Source organism: Vicia villosa, linkage group LG3, assembly GCF_029867415.1.
Source record: "Vicia villosa cultivar HV-30 ecotype Madison, WI linkage group LG3, Vvil1.0, whole genome shotgun sequence".
Taxonomy (NCBI): domain Eukaryota; kingdom Viridiplantae; phylum Streptophyta; class Magnoliopsida; order Fabales; family Fabaceae; genus Vicia; species Vicia villosa.
In genome coordinates, this window is record NC_081182.1 from 11613709 (window position 1) to 11633153 (window position 19445).

General features: G+C 33.7%; 2 protein-coding genes across 2 annotated transcripts; one reads left to right on the top strand and one right to left on the bottom strand.

The window, feature by feature from the left end:
* Window positions 1-1493: 1493 nt before the first annotated feature.
* LOC131660306 (nitrate regulatory gene2 protein) lies at window positions 1494-4073 on the bottom strand. Its single transcript, XM_058929523.1, has 4 exons — window positions 3092-4073; window positions 2795-2991; window positions 2431-2654; window positions 1494-2330 (listed from the first exon to the last, which is right to left on the bottom strand). The coding sequence occupies exons 1-4, from the start codon at window positions 3963-3965 to the stop codon at window positions 1598-1600; spliced, it is 2028 nt and encodes a 675-aa protein (XP_058785506.1). The 5' UTR covers window positions 3966-4073; the 3' UTR covers window positions 1494-1597.
* A 13842-nt stretch (window positions 4074-17915) lies between these two features.
* LOC131657542 (uncharacterized) lies at window positions 17916-18857 on the top strand. Its single transcript, XM_058926927.1, has one exon. It carries the CDS (start codon window positions 17916-17918, stop codon window positions 18855-18857), a length of 942 nt encoding a protein of 313 aa, XP_058782910.1.
* Window positions 18858-19445: the final 588 nt, after the last annotated feature.

The following is a 19445-nucleotide window of genomic DNA, read 5'->3' on the forward strand; positions in this document are numbered from 1 at the left end:
TTATTATTGCACATGAGAAAATCTTTGAATGTGTATGAATGTAAAACAACCTCAAAATTCTTTTGAGTTGTACATTGAATGTATGTGGACCATTTGAAGTTTCTTTATTTGAAGGTAACAAATATTTCATTTCATTAACAAAAGAATTTAGTTGAACGATGTAGGTGTACTTGATAAAGAAACAAAGAATGTATCATGTGATGATGTCTTAAACTTTTTTTTAAGAATAAGGTAGAAAATTAGAGTGAGAAGCCCATCAAAATTCTAACAACCGATGGAGGTGGAGATGGAGGTGGAGAATACACGTTCAACGACTTTATTTTTGTGTGTGATGAAATTAGCACTCTACATGAGAGATCACTACTTCATATACACCCTCATCACAATAGAGCAGAGAGAAAGATGTTGAAAGAAAATAAGTTGTTTTCTACCATATGGTACATTCTCAACAATCTACAAAGAAATTGATCAAAATGCTCCCATAAGAGAAATAATTAGGAAGAAAACCATATCAGAATCATTTGAAGCCTTTTGTTACAATCACATGCTTGATAAGAGAAGAACAAAATTGCAAGATAAAAAAACAACTCTATAGATACATATATGTTGTATGATCCATTAAAAAAGTCGGTGATTGTAAGAGATGCTGTAGTAGATAAAAATGAAACTTGGGTTGAAAGAGGAAGAGCGACATCAATAGTCAGATTGATTATTCATTTGTCGATGAAGTGCAAAGTAATGAGACTTGTAGTCAAGAAAATCAAGAGAGTAACATGACTTCAGAGACAACTTCTTGCATGACTTCATGTCTGTGAATTGTTTTCAAATAATGCAGTAGTTCATAGGATAATTTAGTGCATTTTTTATTGTTTTCAAATGATGAACCAATATATTTTTAGGAAACAATGAAGGATAATTCTTATAGATAAATGCTATAATTGTAGAGCTGAACGCAGTTGAGAAAAATGAAACCAGGTTCTTGGCCAAGTTACCACCATCTGAATGCAGTTGAGATAAATGAAACTAGGTACTTGGCGCCAAAGAAAGCAAGACTAATAGCAAAAAGTTTCCCATAAATGGTTGGTTTCTTTTTTTAGTCTATAGAAGAAAAAGTAATAATCACCCTAAACTCACACACATATCGTACCAGGATTCGAAACCCTAGTGATGACGTCCAACCTAACAATTAATAATCATTATAAACTCACACACACATAACTGTGAGTATCAGGGTTTGAACCCTGGTGATGACGTCCAACCTAACAATTAATAATCACTATAAACTCACACACACAATTGTGAGTACTAGGGTTCGAACCCTAGTGATGACGTCCAACCTAACAATTAATAATCACTATAAACTCACACACACAACTGTGAGTATCAGGGTTCGAACCCTGGTGATGACGTCCAACCTAACAATTAACAATAAAATAATGGTGTTCATCTAAAATCAATTTACTTCAATTTATCATGATCATAACAGTATAAATTTGGCTTAAATTACTTTACATTATACTTTATTTCCAAAGTTAATAACATTGAGATCTCCCTAAAACTAGTGATTTTTGTTGGATTCTTCTAAAACATGATCATCTTACTTAATTTGTCGGCAAAGTTCTTCATATAAGCTAACATTTGTTGCACTGAACTTCTCCATAGCAACAAAGATCTGCTTCAAACCTGGTTGTAAACCGGTAGAATCAACTATATCATCATTATTATTCACAGCACCGGTCTCGTCTTTAAGTTCTTTTCCAATTGGGGCCATCTTTTTCTCACGAGCCTGCACCAATTTATGCATCTTTTGCTCTTGCCTCTCCATAATTTTCACTTTTCTCTGCATCTTTAGCCCTTGCCTCTCGACAACTTTCACTTTTCTCTCTAATTCCTTGTCCAATGATGAACTCTTCTGATGCTCCGAAATATACTTTTCCAATGGTTCATTGACTCTAACTATGAATCCATTTACAGCTTCAATAACATTCTTCTCTGAGATATTATCCATTGCCTTTGACCACTTGTTACATGTCACAAACACATGTGGTGCATCAAATGTTGCTGAATCATCAAGTATTTCTTCAGGTTCATACATTAGACATCTTACCAACCAATCATTCAGAGATTTTACTAGAGATTTCTGAGCTTGAATCCAATCTAAGAAGCTTAAAATCCATTTCTGTAACTCTGATTTGAGTTGTATTGCTGCTTCAATATTAGCATTGCATGGTTTTCTGTTGAATGTGGAGACATCTAAAGCTTTTGTTTCAACAATTTTTTGATACTGGAGTTTGTAACATTCTTGCATATCTTTCCACATTCTGAGAAACCTTTCATCACCAAAAGAATATAACAATATGTTAGAATTTAAGTAAGAAAATTTAGAAGTTTAAACAATTTATAAGATGGAAACTTAAGACATTTACTTACATGAGAATAAACTTGTTGATATGTGGCCATAGCTCTTCTTCCGTCAACTTACTGGTCGTAATAGATATCTTGTCAACTACTTGGAAAGAAATTTTCATTTTCATAACTAAAATATCGATGAAGGCTTCAACAGATTCAATTTTTTGAGCATCTGCATCCTTCTTAGTCATACATTTCAACTGCGTACACTTCTTCTCATGAAGTGTGCGCATTTTTTCCTCAGCCTGAAAAAACAAAAAGAAGGCATATCAGTTTATACATACAGATTTAGTATCTTTTTGACTACGTTATTATGATTTTCCTTGAGACGTGCAAAGCGGGCTTCTGCACAACTACTGCTATTGTGTTTAACAAAAATTTGTACCTTGACTTCATGATACAGCTTCTTCTCCCACAGACACAGTTTATTCAAAGTGGAGCATAGATTCTCATGGCTAAGGCTCTTGTCTTTGCAAACTCCTTTGCAGTCAGATCCTGTTTTCTGTCCAAGCAATGAAGCCTCCGCGCATTTATTCATCACTGGATTTGGCTGACTAAACACATGCATAATCTTCCACGAAACTGTTCCCAAATATCTCATTTTATTCATTATTTTTACCAATTAATCATAACTGAGAGTATAAAAAATTCCAAGTTAAAAAATACTCAAACACAATATTACCTTTACCGAGTTCAGTTTTCGAATGGTAACGGAGTTTTCCAACGTCTAGCATCTCCAAAATCTTGTTCCCCGAATTCGAAGCTTTCTCAAATAGAATCTGAATCTCTTTCATAGTTTCAGAAATCCTTTTAGCAAAGTCGTTACATTCCTCTAACTCAGCTGAATTCTTCTCCTCTTTCAATTTGGTTTCCTTATGTTTCCCTTCTTTATTCTCTGGCTTAATAATCACTTTATCTCCTCCGCCTTTGGATTTTAAACTCTCACTTTTCTGAAGGTTAACATTTCCCTTTTCTTTCTCAACCCTTAAGTTAGTGTCATTGTAACTGTCACCACCTTCATAGTAAGGTAGTTGATACTTCTCATAAGGTTCAAAGAAGTTCAAGAAATCCCAAGCAGAGTTACTCGGAGGAGGCGGTGATGGCGGTTTCAAACTGGAAAAGATCATAGACGGAGGCTGTGGAGAATAGGAATCATAAATAGGTTTTACGTAGTTATCTGAAACCGAGGATAATACACTGTCACGGTGAAGATAATCGTGTCTAAAATGGTGAGTGCATAATTGTGATTCTCTTTCTGCTTCATCGGTTTCTGAATCAGAATGCAGCAGTACTTGTGCAGCATCTGAATCAGAAGAAAAAAGTGAACTCAATGGAGATGATATTTTTGAGATGGAAGCATCGATTTCGCCGGAATCCTCAGATTGTTGGAAGAAACTGACGAGTGCTGGGCCGAGTGTTCGGAGGGATTCCATGTGTGCGAGGTGTGCATCCGCAAGATGATAGCTTTGACGGAGTGATTCATCTATGAATTTAGAACGGTCACGGCACAAAGACACAGCAGGGAGTTTATCGAGTTTTGAAATATTACAGCCCATTGTTATGTTTGGATGAGAAAATGGAAGAAAAATAACTGTTTGAAGCTGTAACTACTGTATAAATTAACGAGAGAATTTGGAAAGAGGAATTTTATTGAGAAGGGTTGAAATATGAAATGGTTAATTGGTCCATTTAATTATGGGATAGGAGTGCAAGTGTAACTGTGATTATGTAATAAAGAAGCGGGTAGTGCCATATAACGGTCTATTTCTTTCTATTTTTAAATTTATTATTACTTTTACCGATTTACTATTGCATTTTTTTTGTTCACTTTTTGTCATGAATAAAATATAAGAAATAAGATAATTACGGTTATAAATATGTAAACTCAGTGGAATATATGCATTTGCTGCCAACAGATAAGATAGAAGTGACAAACATTCCGGTGACTAAAAACATCAGAGTCTGTGATGAAACAGGTTGGATACAATACATGACTTGATTTTGAAATAAAAGTAAAAAAAAATTCATCTTATATTACTTGATTTTGAAATAAAAAATTAAAAACAAAATAAACCACACTATATTCATTATTTTTTATATGATAATGTTTACAAAATTGATAAAATTTTAAATCTTTTTTAATTTTGATAAAAAAAATAGGATTTAGTTTACATGCATTAACTATGTCTATATATAGAAATTTATAGGAATATTTAATATTGTATATAAAAAAAAATATTTATGTTGGATGCAATCCTAATCATTTAAGTGCCGTAATCGGTTAACACGGAATATAACGGAATAGAGCAGAGAAAAAGTACTTTTGAAGTAAAAAAATTGATTTTTAAATTGCTGTAATCGGTTACACAAAGTTTTGTTTGTGTAACCCATGGGCGGAGCTATAGCCCAGCGAGCCCGGGCACGCGCCCGGGCTCAACCCCTCCTTTCGTTGTATACTCTCCACTTTAATAGTCAATTTTTAGACAACATCAAGGGCAAAATTAATAATTTTTAGATAAAATTAAGGGCAAAATTAATAAAAATAGGGTGTAAAATTTTTGGACAAAATCAAAGGCTACATTTTTAGACAAAATCAAAGGCAAAATTAGTAGAAATAAAGTAAAAAATTAAAAAAAATAGGGTGTACAATTTTTGCCCAGACTTCCTAAAATTTATGGCTCCGCCACTGGTGTAACCGGTTAACTTATGTCAATCGGTTAGGAGCTCGTGTTTTAACTTTTTCTTGTTTAATAATTTATTTTAGGTTTCAATTGTTGTATAACACTTATATAAATATATTGGAGGCATCCTCATTCTAGATTAATGCAATTCTTCATTTTTATCCTCAATTATCTCTCTCATTCTCTTCTCTCTAACTATCTTCTTCTCCACTTACCATAAACTTTGTTATTCACTAATTATGTGACATAATTGTATATTCCAACAATTTAATAAGATGTTAGACTCTTTTATCAAAATTGGATACACCCATTTAACACATCTATAATATAATTTGTTCGGATTTAAATCCGCTCTTTTAGTTCAAATCCATATTGTTCCCCCACGACTCAAATCTCTTGACACTGCACTAATATGATATTTTGATGTTTAAACATTAAGCTTAGGAAAACCTTGGTGGTAACAACCGATTGCTGTCGTTGAAACATAGTAGTAGTACCGTTTAATTTGTGCAATTTTCAACTTAACCATTAATACTAATGATTGCCCTCCAAAGGTGGAAATCAAATGATATCTTAGCTTTCTGATCGATCATGAAGATTGAGCAAATTGAATGAATGAAGCCAAAATTTATCATTTCAATTATTATTAAGTTCAAAGTGACTTATAATTATGCATAATGAATTTTTTAAGGGTTGGTACGGAGGCAATATGATGAAATGGAAAAAAGGCATTATATTTTAGAAAAGTTAAAAAAGCACGTCTTTTACTCCTCATGAAAAGTTTACTATGTCTTTAACATCAAAAGAAGGTTTTTGGGTGGAATTCCAACTCATATATAGTTGTCTGTTATATGTTTATATATGCCTTCTCTCTTTTCTACTGGCTAAGTTTTTTTATGTGCTAGAAGTTGGACCATGCATGCATAAAATAGAAAATGCTATTGCTATCTTACCTTATATCCTAGAATAAGTATATAGACACAGAGCTATGCTATCAATGTTGAGAACCTAGAGTACTAATCGCCCTCACCCTATAAAAATAGACAAAAGCATGTGACTTTATAGCTTTGATGCATCCCATCATAAAAAACGACCACCAAATACTACAGATACTCAATCAAGGAAGACACCAAAACCACATATGAACTGCGTTGCATAGGTACCGGTACGTACCCAGTACCCGGTACGGATACTGGTACGGGGTACGGCATTTTTAGAAAAACTAAGATACGGGTACGTCAGTATAATACTTTAAAAATACAATTATAAAAATAACTAAACAATTATATTATTTAAATAACGATAAAATAATAAAATTAAAAAATAGTTTGTTTAAATAAATCACACTTAAAAGTATTAATAAATTATAAAATCATCGTTGAATATTAATATTTTCTTCTCCAATGAATGCAACTTCTAGTTCAGATTCATTGAGAGAAAAGTAGCAATTTCAAGAATACCAGCTCCATCAAATAGATCCAATTCATCTCCACCAATATCTCCCACATTTTTGTTACTCCTTCATATAAATCTTACTCTTTCTTGAAAGAAGACGAAGATTTGTATGAACTAAAACTAAATCCTCCGCTCTTTTTGGATTGAACTTATTCATTTTTAATGAGTGAATAAATCCATATGTGCTCAAATTTCTTTTCAATGAGCCTACTTCTTAATTTTTCTTTCAGTTTTTTATTTATAAATAGAATAAATAACTAATCTAATTTTTACAATATATTATGTTATTCAAAAAAATTTAAAACCGAAAAAAATAAAAAAATATGGGTACGTGTACCAAATGTGTACCGGTTTGTGTACCAAAGTAAAATAAAAAATGAAAAATTGGTACGACTTCGGTGCGTACCGTACGTGTACCGTACGCGTACCGGTACCCGGTACGTACCCGGTACCGGTACTTTACCTAAAACGGAGTACCCGTGCTTCACAGCATATGAACGAACATAACTTTGGACATATTTTTCTAATCGTTTCTCAAAAGGTGATAACCTTCGTCTCTCTAATTTACTGTAACAAATTCACTCAATTCATGAAGGTGACATATTTGTTACTGCATACTTCAATGAACTAAAAACTTTATGGGAAGATTTGGAAACACTAAGACCCTTTCCTAGTTGCTCCTGTGGTGCAACTGTCACCATCAAAAAACAAAGAGACATGAAGTATGTTGTCTGCTTCTTGAAATATTTGAATGAAAATTTCAACCATGTAAAATTCAATATTCTCATGGGTGAGCCTCTTACCAATATCTGGATCAATCTTACTGATGTTGAGGTGATATTTTGTACACTCTGTTCATGTGCTTTAAATCTCAATTAGGAGAGTAGATTTTTTAGTTGTATTAGAGTTGATCTTTCATCTTTTTAATTGTATAAACTCTTGGGAGTGTGCTCGAGTGAAAGTGAGAGGTGTCTTAGATTTAAGGGAAGTCTAAACGAATATTCACGGGTAGTATTAGGAAAGCAGAATTGGACAAAGTGAGTTCAGATAAGACTAATTGTACTTCTGACTATTAGGAGCAGGGTTATTTCTATAGGGAGTCCTGAATAGATATTCATGGGTAGTATTAGGAAAAGAGACATTGAACCAGGAGGGTTTAACTAAAACCAATTTGTACTTTTGACTATTAAGAGTGAATTTCTTTTCATTGGGTTAACGCCCTCCAAAAATAGGTGATTTTGCATCGAACTTGGTTACCAATTCGTGTGTTATTTATTTATTTTCCTTAATTTTGTCTGCTACGTAATTATCTTGTCATACAAATTATGTCAGATATTGTGTTTGAAATTTTTATGTCTGAAGAACAAAATTTTAATTAGCATCAGAGTAGGCACCCTATTCTATTTAGGCGGGTTCTATGGTTCTTATTTTGTTCAAGATGGATAATTTTAATTATGGAGGTGCAGTTCATCGACCAACGATTATTTACAATGCTGAGAATCCTCCAAAGATTGTAGCTGAAGACAATTATGAAGATTGTGAAGATCAAGTAGAATATGATACTGAAGAAAATATCAAGTTTGCTAAGATCTTGAGAAAGGTCATGAGAAGTCTGGACATGAGAGATGGGAATAATGTCCCTACTAATGTTAAAGACAATCAACATCATAACTTCAATAGGTGTAACTTTCAGCATAAAGGGAAATATGGTGAAATCCAAAATCTCAACTATTTTTACAGAGGAAAAGGATCCAATATCTTAAATGCAAACATTTTGGACATATTAAAGATGAATGTTTAAGTTTTCTAAGGTAAAATATACCATGTCACTAATGATAAGATAGACGAAGATGGTAGATCTGATAAAGAAAACAATGTTGTGACTTTTAAAGACATAAAAGATTTTATTCATACTGATGAGCCATCAAATTCAAAGAATATATGTATTACTCATACTCATAAAACAAAATTCACAATGTTAGGTAACAAGTCTCAACATCCTTTCAAACGTATTTACCAGTGCATTAATTATTTCTACTTCATTCCACCATACTATTATAAATTGTATGGTAGATAACCACATCGTCAACATATGTATCCCCAATGGAATGAGAATTCTGAAAGGCATCATCAACAATTTAGGTGTGGCAAGCCTAATATTCTTGTTCATATTGCTTGTACCTTCCTCAAGGTATTTTCTTGCAAAGGTAGTTATTTTGATAGTAGTTACACTAGACACTTGCCAAGAGAAAACAACTATGTTAAATTTGGTGATAGCACTATGAGAAAAAAATGTGTTGAGAGGAAGATGACTATTGCCAACACTGTAGTATAGAGTATTGAAGAACATGTTCCTGACATGGATGATATTGTCGATCCAGAAACTAAGTTATGACACAAAAGCTTGGGAGAATGAGGAACATTATTGCCGAATTTTTTTCATAGGTATGTATGATCTCAAAATTAAAAAGGGTAAAAGTTTTGATAAGAAGTCCCAACATCCTTCTATGAATCCTATTTATGAATTACCTATAATGGACTTTACAAGACCTAAGCAAGGAGTTGTCATTGAATGGAAGAATGGCAGTCAGGCTGGAGGACCTTGCAACATTGAACAACTAATAATGATTCATAAGAAAAAGCTAAAGAAGATTAGTGATTATGGCATAATTCTTCCAATTGGGGCTCCTTCTTAGATTTCTAGAATTTTGATTAATCTAAAACATGATATTATATTTGATGAAGTTAAAATTGATATTCCTCTTAGTTTGTTGAATTTTAGTTATAACCTGGTTGTTATGAAACATGTTCCAGATATTGTTCTCCACAATACTGCACATTTTGACAAGTCTAGTTTGGTTACTGGTGGCAATGTGTTTGACGCCCCACTAATGTATGAGTCGGTATGAAACCATCATCTCAATCAAAAGACGAATGCTGAAGAAACCCAGGAAACCAATATGGGAGATCAAGATGTTGATAAAGATGAGTCAAACAATTAGTCTGGCATGTTGGAGATGGAGTCTCCAATTCGTAAGGAGAATGATGATGTGACCCCAGAGAATAATGTTGAAAATGATGTTGAGAACATTTTTACCAACAACGCTGAAAACAATAGTGATAATTCTGTGAGTGATGATGATCATGTCCATGAAGATGTTGAGGTTGATAGTGTTGTAGCCCATGTTGATATTGTTAATAACAATAATAAGAAAAGAAAATCTGCATAAAAAATAAAGAAAGATGATGCAGTAGAAGATGTGGAGGAAGATGTTAATGACAAATTGAATGACATAAAGGGGCCTCTGAATAAAAAAAGTAATGAGATTGTTACTAGAAAGAAGATACAACTTGTAGAACAAGACTATACTCAAATATGAAATTCTATTCTCGGAGGGAAAAATGTTGGACCAGATGCTTGGGATAACGTGTACATCTGGTTTATGACAGATGACAGATTTCAGAGAAAGATGTCAGACATAATGTCCGAGACATTGTATACCAGAAAAAACCAATTTACAAGATATATGATAAACGAAAAAAGCAAATAAATAACATAAGGGAATTGGTAACCCAGTTTGGTGAAACAACACCTACGTTTAGAGGACACTCTGATCGCGTGTATCCGCAAGTATATAGATTTATCATAGTAATATAAAGAGTGTCGAATGCACAGAGACCTAATAGTCAAAATATCGTTTTCTATTGTTAGAGTGTTTATCTAAGGCTAATAAAAATAATGTTGGAGTAGTGCAAATAAAGTAAATAAAAAAGTTGAATTAATATAAGAAATGCAATGTTCGAATATGGATCTCATCAATTCGCTGATACTCTTGATGTTCATAAATTTAGTTTCTACGGGACAATTTTTTCTACTTTGAAAAGAACTAATTGAACAGGAACTGTCGCTTTCGCGTATTCAGAACCGAATTTTACTCTCTAAATTATGTCGTTCACTATCACGGTGACATGCACTTATTGCGTTAAATAAATAAAACCTATTTAATTAATTCGACTCTTTACTAGTTGAAAAGTTGCTTTGATTGGAAAAAATACTTTAAAGGGTTTTCGACGTGCGCATCGGAAAACCGTACCCTAAACTTACAAACGCGTTCGCAAATAGGTTTAAAAGTACTTTATTACAATATTTATATTCCTAATTAATTAAAAAATGGCTTTTGTGATTTTTATTAATTAAAAACTAAACAATCTTATTCTTTTGTACCGTACGATTTTCGATCTTACCCGACGTATAAACAGTTCTATTTTTGTAGTAACTGACAAAATGAAGGTTAGAAAAATTATAATTAAAACCAAAACAGATCCGATGGAATTTCTCAAAGAACACCCATTTAGAGTATCGTCGAATTGACGGTGCTTACATTCTAACACTTGTAAATTTAGTTGGATATAATTACTGTAAAAGAAGAAGGTTTTGTTTGGAAGATGAAATTGAACATAATGATAAATAAGGTGATGCAATAAAATAAACGTGCGAGGAAAATAAATAGACTAAATATAAATAAAGTTGAATTAAATGAAAACCTGCTCTGAAGAGGCTTGAATCTGATACAGGAAATAAATTAAAGGAAATACTTGAATGCGGAAAGTAAAATAACAACAATATAAAATGCTTCAAATAAAGGTGCTCCAATCTCCACAACAACAAAGGCTTAAACAGTGTTATAACCCCTCGATGTGACGAGTCATTCCTTTTAATAGGTAATTTTTTTTCTAGAGTTGTGCTAAGGTTGAATGCTTCAAAAGTGAATAATTAAGTCCTATTTATAATAAAAATAAACCCTAAAATGTTAGTGGAAACTGCAAGATTCGTGTGAGGGTTTTTAGGGTAGAAAGGAGGAAGTGGAAAGACTTGGCCAAGCCCAATCCAACTGCAGCGATTTTCGATGGGTGGCGGCCGCCACACCTCCATGGCGAACGCCACGCTCTTAAAATGGGAAAGACTTGGTCTTCTGAATGTTGAGACGTGAACCACTAATGGCCACCTGTATGGTGAACAACCTAGTGGTCACCTTGAGTGCAAACAACTCCATTTCTTCCATTTTTTCGTTTTGCTTCGTTTCTTTGCATATGACTCATAAATAGCAAAAATACTTGAAACACACACAAATACTAGCATAAAAAGAGGAAATGTAGAAAAAATGAAAATAAAACACGCACAAATCGAGTCAAATAAACAGTGTAATTACGTGTCATCACACTGTACCCAAGAAAGGAAATTCACTATTTTGAATTAGTACAATTAGTTTTATAGGAACAACAACCCCATGTTATTTAATTCCATTTCCCAATCCTATTTACTTTCTATTTAGGACTCCCTATAGAACTATAATATTTACACCCAATAGTCAGAAGGACAAATAAGCTTACTCTAAACTCTCCCAATTCAAGGCCAATTTTCTAATACTTCTCGTGAAACTTTATTATACACCCCCTAAATATAAGAACTCTTCCACTTTCACTCAAACACCCTTCCAATTGTTTCGACAATTACAATATGATTGAAAAGATGAAGCAATCATACCATACAAATACTTTGGTCTCAAGCTTATAGAATGAGTATTTACAGAAAAAAAGTATTAGACCCTATTTCTTAAGATATGAATTCAGGCCTAGAAACAAAGACTAAAAAAATAGAAACCCTAACACAAAGAGTCTCCAATACATGCACACCTCACACTCTAGGTTTGAGTCTCCTTAATATCCATGCTAACTCTAGGCTTTTCTCCTTGAATAAGAACGCTTCTAGAAATATAGAGAAATTGATTTTATTTTATTTTCCACAAAAACCTTCAAAAAGATATTATTAGATTTGATTCAAATTCAAGTTTAAATCTCCAAATAAAATTGAATTCATCTCACCCATTCTTTAACAAAAAAATCAAATAAATCAATTCTAAAAGATAGCCACCAATCTGTTGCAAAATATCTAGAATTTACGCTCAGAACAACAACAATCATAACCTGCTGTCAAAGGCCAGATATTGCACACATGCTAGAAGATTTGGTTCGATATCTGTCCTTTTGACATAATTTTGAATCTTATAACAAATCAAATAATATCTTTGCTTAATATAGCTCATAATTTCAACTTCTCAAGTAAAGGATTCAGAATAAATCTCTTGCTAGAACTAAACCACGCAAACACCCATATATATCGTGTTGTATTATTTGATTGAAGATCAACCATATCATATCCTTGTATAAGGGGGCTTGCGAGTCTTTCCTACTAAAATCTCTCAACATATATTGGAAACTCTTAAAGATCAATTCTTGAGGACAAGACTAAGTTTTTTTATTAAACATGTATAATTCCCGATGTTCTTCTTCTTCCCTTAACTCTTTTAAATTCCTGCAATTTATTTTCTACATTTTATTTTTATCTTCTAAGTTTTTTAAAAATATTTTCAAACTCTGATCTTATTTCTCAAAGTTTTTCAAAATCGTGTTTTTCCAAACCATACAATTCACCCCCTCTTGTGTGTGAAGTCTCAAGTCCAACAAGTTAGAGTGCTTGTAACACTGAATGAATGTTAAAATGGAGTTTCTAATAACTGCGAGATCGTACGAATTTGGTTCTCTTATTACACCTTCTATCTATCTAACATCATCGTGTATAGTTAAGTTCTTTCTTGTTGGAGTTTGTTTATACATTATTATGTATTAGATGTATTTGAGATCATAGCGTTATGCTCGGATTAATGAAAAAACATATTTGATCTTTAAGTTTTTTTCTTAATTCATGGTATACAAGTATCATGCTTGTGAATCTATGAAGTGCCGAAAGGGTCTCAAAGGTTTAGACCAAAGGAAAATCGTGTTTATGCCTTGAAGGATGTGATTGTTTATAACATGATATGCGGATCTAAGTGATGTCAATAGGTAATGTTAGATTTATACGTAGGTGATGATCTATCATGATCTAGAGTCTATACATAGATCTATATATGGTATTCACATATATTGTTGAAGTTTAATGTTATCATATTGTTTATTTGACTAAGATATCGTTCAACAAACAATATAGTTGATATATCAATATTATTTCAGACATAGATAACATTGCTAAACTCCACGTGGATGTTGCAGAAGATGAAAGCTCTTAGGGTTCAGAAAGAGTGAAGTGGTGAAACGATTGTTGGGATGATACTTTTGGTTTTCCTTCTGAGATTAAAACACTGACATTTTAATTTCTGATTTAAATCCATATTAAATATTGGGTTTTCTTTTATTTAATACCGTTAAATTTTGGGACCCACAATAGCTTGGGAAATCACAACCATGATGGCAGGTACATGCACGTTACTAACATGAAGACTAGTTAGTAGTAGTCACGATGACGCTGGCGTATGTAAAATGGTTTGAATAATGTTTGTGAGTTTACTAAGAAAAAACCTCCTTTATTCCACATTGCAAATAAGATCGAAAATGGCATTTTTAGGGGCATTTGTTAGCCTGCTATTTTCGACTTAGACTTTTCTACATGAATGTGAGATACGAGATGGATATAAATGCTAAGTGTAGATAGCCAAAGTCTCGATTTCGACACCAAGTGGACTTTGAGAGATTCGAAAAAATGGACTTTTTGAGAGACATGATTGGGTGACTTGAAGACATTTTCGATAGCAATGACAGTTTAAAACAGTTCAAGAACCAAAGACATGTAGAAGCACATCAGAAGACAAAATCCCACGTAGCAGAATACATGTCGAATACTAGAGAGATAGCTGTTATCGATAGCTATTGTTAGACATAGTATATAAGTAAATTTTGATGTTGTAAAGCAGGTTCACATTTCATTTTGATTTTTTTAAAACTCATACATCCGAGTCACAGAGGTAAAGAACTTGTGAGAATTGTATGAACTTCGTCCCACTCTTAATTCAAGAATTTTTATCCAATTGCTTTATCATTTTCCTTTATTTACTTTATCCATTTAAGCACTTATGTGTTTACTTTCTTTCATCTTTACATTGAAAACCTTTCATCACTAATACATTTTTTCAAACGATTAACACAAAGTGTCCTTTAGAATTTTTTGAGTTTTATCCTGCAAGTGAATTAAAACTCCCGATTGTTTACCAAAAACATTAGTAAACACAAAGATGATCACAAAAAAAGAAATGTCCATTCCCAACAACGCCAAATGTTAAAATAATAAATGTCATGCGCGTTTGATATGCCATTTCTTCCAGTTCCTCCTGTCGAACATCCTTGACCTTGACCGAGAAGTATACATAATCATCTTCACAAACAAAAGGCCAAAACTCCCCAACTTTTGAGGACGCGACCGACAAAAAGTTAAAGAGACGAGGTGATCGGAGTTGATGGTGAACCTTCTCTGGCCTTTCATCTTATCTACAGATCATAAAATTAGCAAGTTGAAGAAATAATCACCAATGAATCATTAAAAAAAAGAAGAAATTTCCTACGTTACTTGCCGAACATGACCCACTTCCTCTCTTTTGTAGATGCTTCCACTAACAAACACATTTCTATGAATCATTTCTTTTCTTTCTTTGGAACCATCCCAAAAGGAGAAAAACCATCAATTAAACATAAATCTTCAAAAAAGGCTATCGATTTCCTCTTCAAATACGTATCGTATTGGGACAAGTCGGCCAAGTTGTAGACATAAGACCCGATGCCCGTCAAGAAATGGCTCTGGCGCTAGAAGAAGATTCAACTTGAACATCAAAAGGAAACTAAAATTCTAGATTGCATATGTTAGTGTAAGCCAACTTGGTAAGGAGGTAACCAGGTAATACCAGTCCTTGAAGTTCTTCACATTATCAGAATAAACCTCGAACATCTTACTAATCTTCCTGAGAGAAATCAACCCTTGACCCCGCACCGAGTCTGCGAAACTGTAATGGGCTTTAAAGAGATGAAAAAAGAGTTTCAAGGTCACGACACTTTTCTTGTACTCAAATCATTGGTGGAAAACTTTGACGTAAGACCGACTCACTAGGTGCAATTGTGAAAGAGCAATTGTCATGTGATTTAGGACGCCCACCTTGGAGTCTTTAAAAGGAAGGAGAAAATCTATTAAGGAAAACATTTAGTCTTAAAGAAGGATGACTCGCCCACCATACTTGCTAGATATCATCTTATTTCCTTTGGGAGGAAGCATCCCCTAGTTTGAGATAGGACCCACCTTGATAAAGGTGTGATCCAAACCACCTTTTCTAGTGAAGGCAAAAACGATATCCAATGCCTCTTGATCTACCCACATGGCCTAGTTTTCCCCTATCGTGTTCTGGTCTCCTGGGCGAGAGTTATCCACAAAGATTGTTAATATATTAAAGAAGTGACCATAAGTGGAAGTACGAAGTCCACATAAATTTAAGCTTCGCACCCTTATTAAAGGTCATCTATGACGATAGATATTTCCAAGTGCAAGACAAAAAGGACCAAAAAACTAACATCTTTTAAAGTAGATATCACCATCCACCGTTCCACAATAGATGGCGATTTTCTCCTTCAAACCTTCCATAACTCTCTTCTACAAAAATCCTAGTAAAACAAACAAATATAGAAGAAAATGAAGGTTTTGAGGCGTTAGCTTGAAAAGGTTGAACTTGATAATTCACACGTTGTGTGCTCGTCCAAAAGAGATAGCGTAAATGCGTCAAAATGATGGTCGATTGGATGATATTGACAAAGATAAAATGGGTTGTAAACACGGAAGAATAGCTCTTAAGATTCACTACGGAAAAAAAGGGAGATGGTAACCCCATAACTCCTCATATATTCTCTAACAAAGTTGATTGTACAATCCACAGTAGTAGACGTCAGGCGGCACGAAACACACCACCAATGGCCGAGATCTTGCCTTAGACCGTTCATAACACTTTAGTACCTAGTAAATTATAACACGTCATTGTTGTCAGACATACGGTTACACGCTGGGATTCCCATGCGAAACATTGCTAAGCACGAGGGAAATATTCAATGCGATTGTTCTCAATATTATTGATGTCCCATTAAGTCTCTTCCATTTCCTTTTGTTAAAGTCGGGCTGAAGGCAAGTATGACAAGCTCTCGTTCTACGAGCAGGAAGAAGGACTTGAGGGAATTGTTTCAGGCTGCTCATACGACCCACAATGAGAATATCAACAACAAGCGTTGCAAAGAAAGACGCGCAAACAAGTGAGACCTCACCCCTACCAAAGACACGTGACTCCGGCCTTTAGCATATTTCCTACCGTTGGATTTGATCGAACGACAACTCACATAAGGTGCCAGATCTCATGAAGACTGTTTTAACTGCTCACATTATATAAAACACAACATGAACCATTTTAAGTATTCTTTCAATCACACACTTAAACTACATTTTAATTCATTATTGATTATTTGAGCGTTCGTACTAAACTTATAAGTCTACTTCCACTCCGTTGTAACAGAAACTTACTCCTCCACATCAAAATTCTATTTAATTCAATCTTCATCTATTTATAGTTCCTTTCCAAAACATTATTGGTAATAATATCCAGAATACTTAGTAGTTTTGTACAACCTGGATTTATGAAGGACAAGAAACCAACTGTTTCAATAAGTGTCTAGTTTCAGAACATACAAAAGCGCAACCAGCTGTTCTTAACATTGTTTGTCCTTTGATAGTTTTGTCTTTGCTTAACAACAACCGAGTCATTAATACTAGCAGTCTTATGAATGCTCAAAGCATATATGAACATGATTGTTGGCAGTATGTTCTCTAATAGCACATCGAAAATGCATTTTCAATAATTCCAGCTCAGATAATAAAAAGTCCACAGCCTACATGCGAGTAATAATTTATTCATAGCTGAGTATTGATTTCTACAAAATCTTCTTAGAGTAAATCATCAATTCTTGATTTTCACATTAGTATCCTCTTAGAAATTATAAATAAATCGAACCAATTTCCAGTTCCAAGTGTTGAAAATACTAACATCTCTGTATTATACAACTCACACGCGTTATTAATTATTGTTAGAAAATGAAAAAACAGTACCTAAAAACCAGAAAGCTATGGATACTTAAAGATTCCACTTCAAATGTCACCGAACAAACCACGCCGATACACGCGGTAACTGTTATCTCAAATCTCAATCACATGTTTAATACTAAAAACTTCAATTAATTTCAATAATTAACATAACACATTATTAATATTTCACACAAAAGTTTCTATAGTTAATGCAAAAAGCTGGCTTCTTTGTCCTCATTCCTTCGTGTGCATGTGTCAACTACGCATATAAATACTTCAAATCAATGATACCTCTTCATAAAATTTCTCTACCTCTTTCTTCCTCCCCACAATTAGTTAGAAAAACTTAGAACAAAGAAAACAAGTTTAAAAAAATGGTAGGTGTTTTTCGTCGTTCAGCTTCGTTTCCAAACAAAAATCCTAACCGTCCATCGCAAAAGCCATCAATATCACACCACATAAGATCCATAAGTCTTCCCTGCAGATCTCATCCGTTGATTTCTCAGATCAAGGATGAGATCAACGGTCTCAAATCCTGGACTAATTCCGCTACCAAATTAACATCCAAAAGCCTCTCCAACGGTTTAACACTTCTCAAACAAACACATGAAACCTTTCAAGATATTCTCCAACTTCCGCAAACACAAGACTCTCTTCGCTTCCACCCTGTTTGGGTCGAGAAGCTTCTAGAATATTCTCTCCGTTTCGTTGACGCTTACGGAATGTTCCAAACGTCCATTTTATCTCTTAAAGAAGAACATTCCTCGGTTCAAATCGCGATAAGGAAACGAGATGAATCAAAACTAGTTCTATATTTGAAAAGTAAAAAGAAATTGAGTAAGGAAATTGAGAAGCTAGCTTCGGGAATCCAATGTGTTAACTTTGGTGTTAAGCAACAACAACTGAATGTTCCTGTTTGTTCATCTTCTACAGAGTTGTTGTCAATTGCAGATAGTGTTGAACTTGGAGGTGTGATTGAAGATGTAATGAGTTTAACGGTTTCTGTTTCGGTTGCGGTATTTAACAGCGTAGCAATGTCGTTTGGTTCGAGGAGATTTTCGTGGGTGAAAATGGTGAGAAAAGGTGGGAGTTATAAAGAGTGTGAAGGGATTGAAGAGATTGAGAAGCAGTTGAATGAGGTTGAGAATATAGGGAATTTGAAAAAGAAAGGAGAGGAAGAAGTGAGAACGGTTTTGAAGAGAATGCGTGATTTAGAAGAATGTATTTGCGGCGTTGAAAGTGATAGTGACAAAGTTTTCAGAGCTTTGATCAATTCACGCGTTCTTCTTCTCAATACTCTTACTCTCTCGCACTAGATAATTTTTTTTTTCTTTCTTTTTTCTGTTAATCAAAGATATAATATACTCCAACAAATATTCTTTTAATGTTTTTTTACTTATGTAAGTTATCATACATCATATACATGCAAAACGCAAAACTTAGATGACAGCGCTTAGATTGTTTCCCCCTATCATCAATACTCTGTTCTTTTTTTCTTTTCATTTTACTATAGATAGGCTTCTTGCCACCCTAAATTGTAATAAACTACTATTAATTAATTAAGGATACCATACACCGCTGTACTTTTGATCACCGTTGTCATCTCAAATGATCACAAATGATGGAGTTTGGATCCTCTCCTTCAATTTCTCCTCTCCAATTATCTCCTTCATAATTTCATCTCTATCTCTCTCTAACACTTTCTCTCTCTTCTTCTCTTTATTATTATTTTTAAGTTTTTAATATTGTATTGCACATGTTTTAATTGAAGGAGAAGGAAGGATGGAAGGAGAGGATCCATTGTGCAAATGATGTAATATGCTTTAATAAAAAATATGAAAGTATAATTGTTGGGGAATCAAATGTGTGTCACCTAAGAATTTTCTTATAAGTTATCGTCTCTA

Excerpts from the sequence above, each read along its gene's own strand:
- LOC131660306 (XM_058929523.1), bottom strand. The coding sequence starts at position 3,965 with ATGGGCTGTAATATTTCAAAACTCGATAAACTCCCTGCTGTGTCTTTG. Across the intron at positions 2,992-3,091 it reads GAAAACTGAACTCGGTAAAG|TTTCGTGGAAGATTATGCAT; the intron begins GTAATATTGTGT and ends ATTTGGGAACAG. Across the intron at positions 2,655-2,794 it reads AGCTGTATCATGAAGTCAAG|GCTGAGGAAAAAATGCGCAC; the intron begins GTACAAATTTTT and ends TTGTTTTTTCAG.
- LOC131657542 (XM_058926927.1), top strand. The coding sequence starts at position 17,916 with ATGGTAGGTGTTTTTCGTCGTTCAGCTTCGTTTCCAAACAAAAATCCT.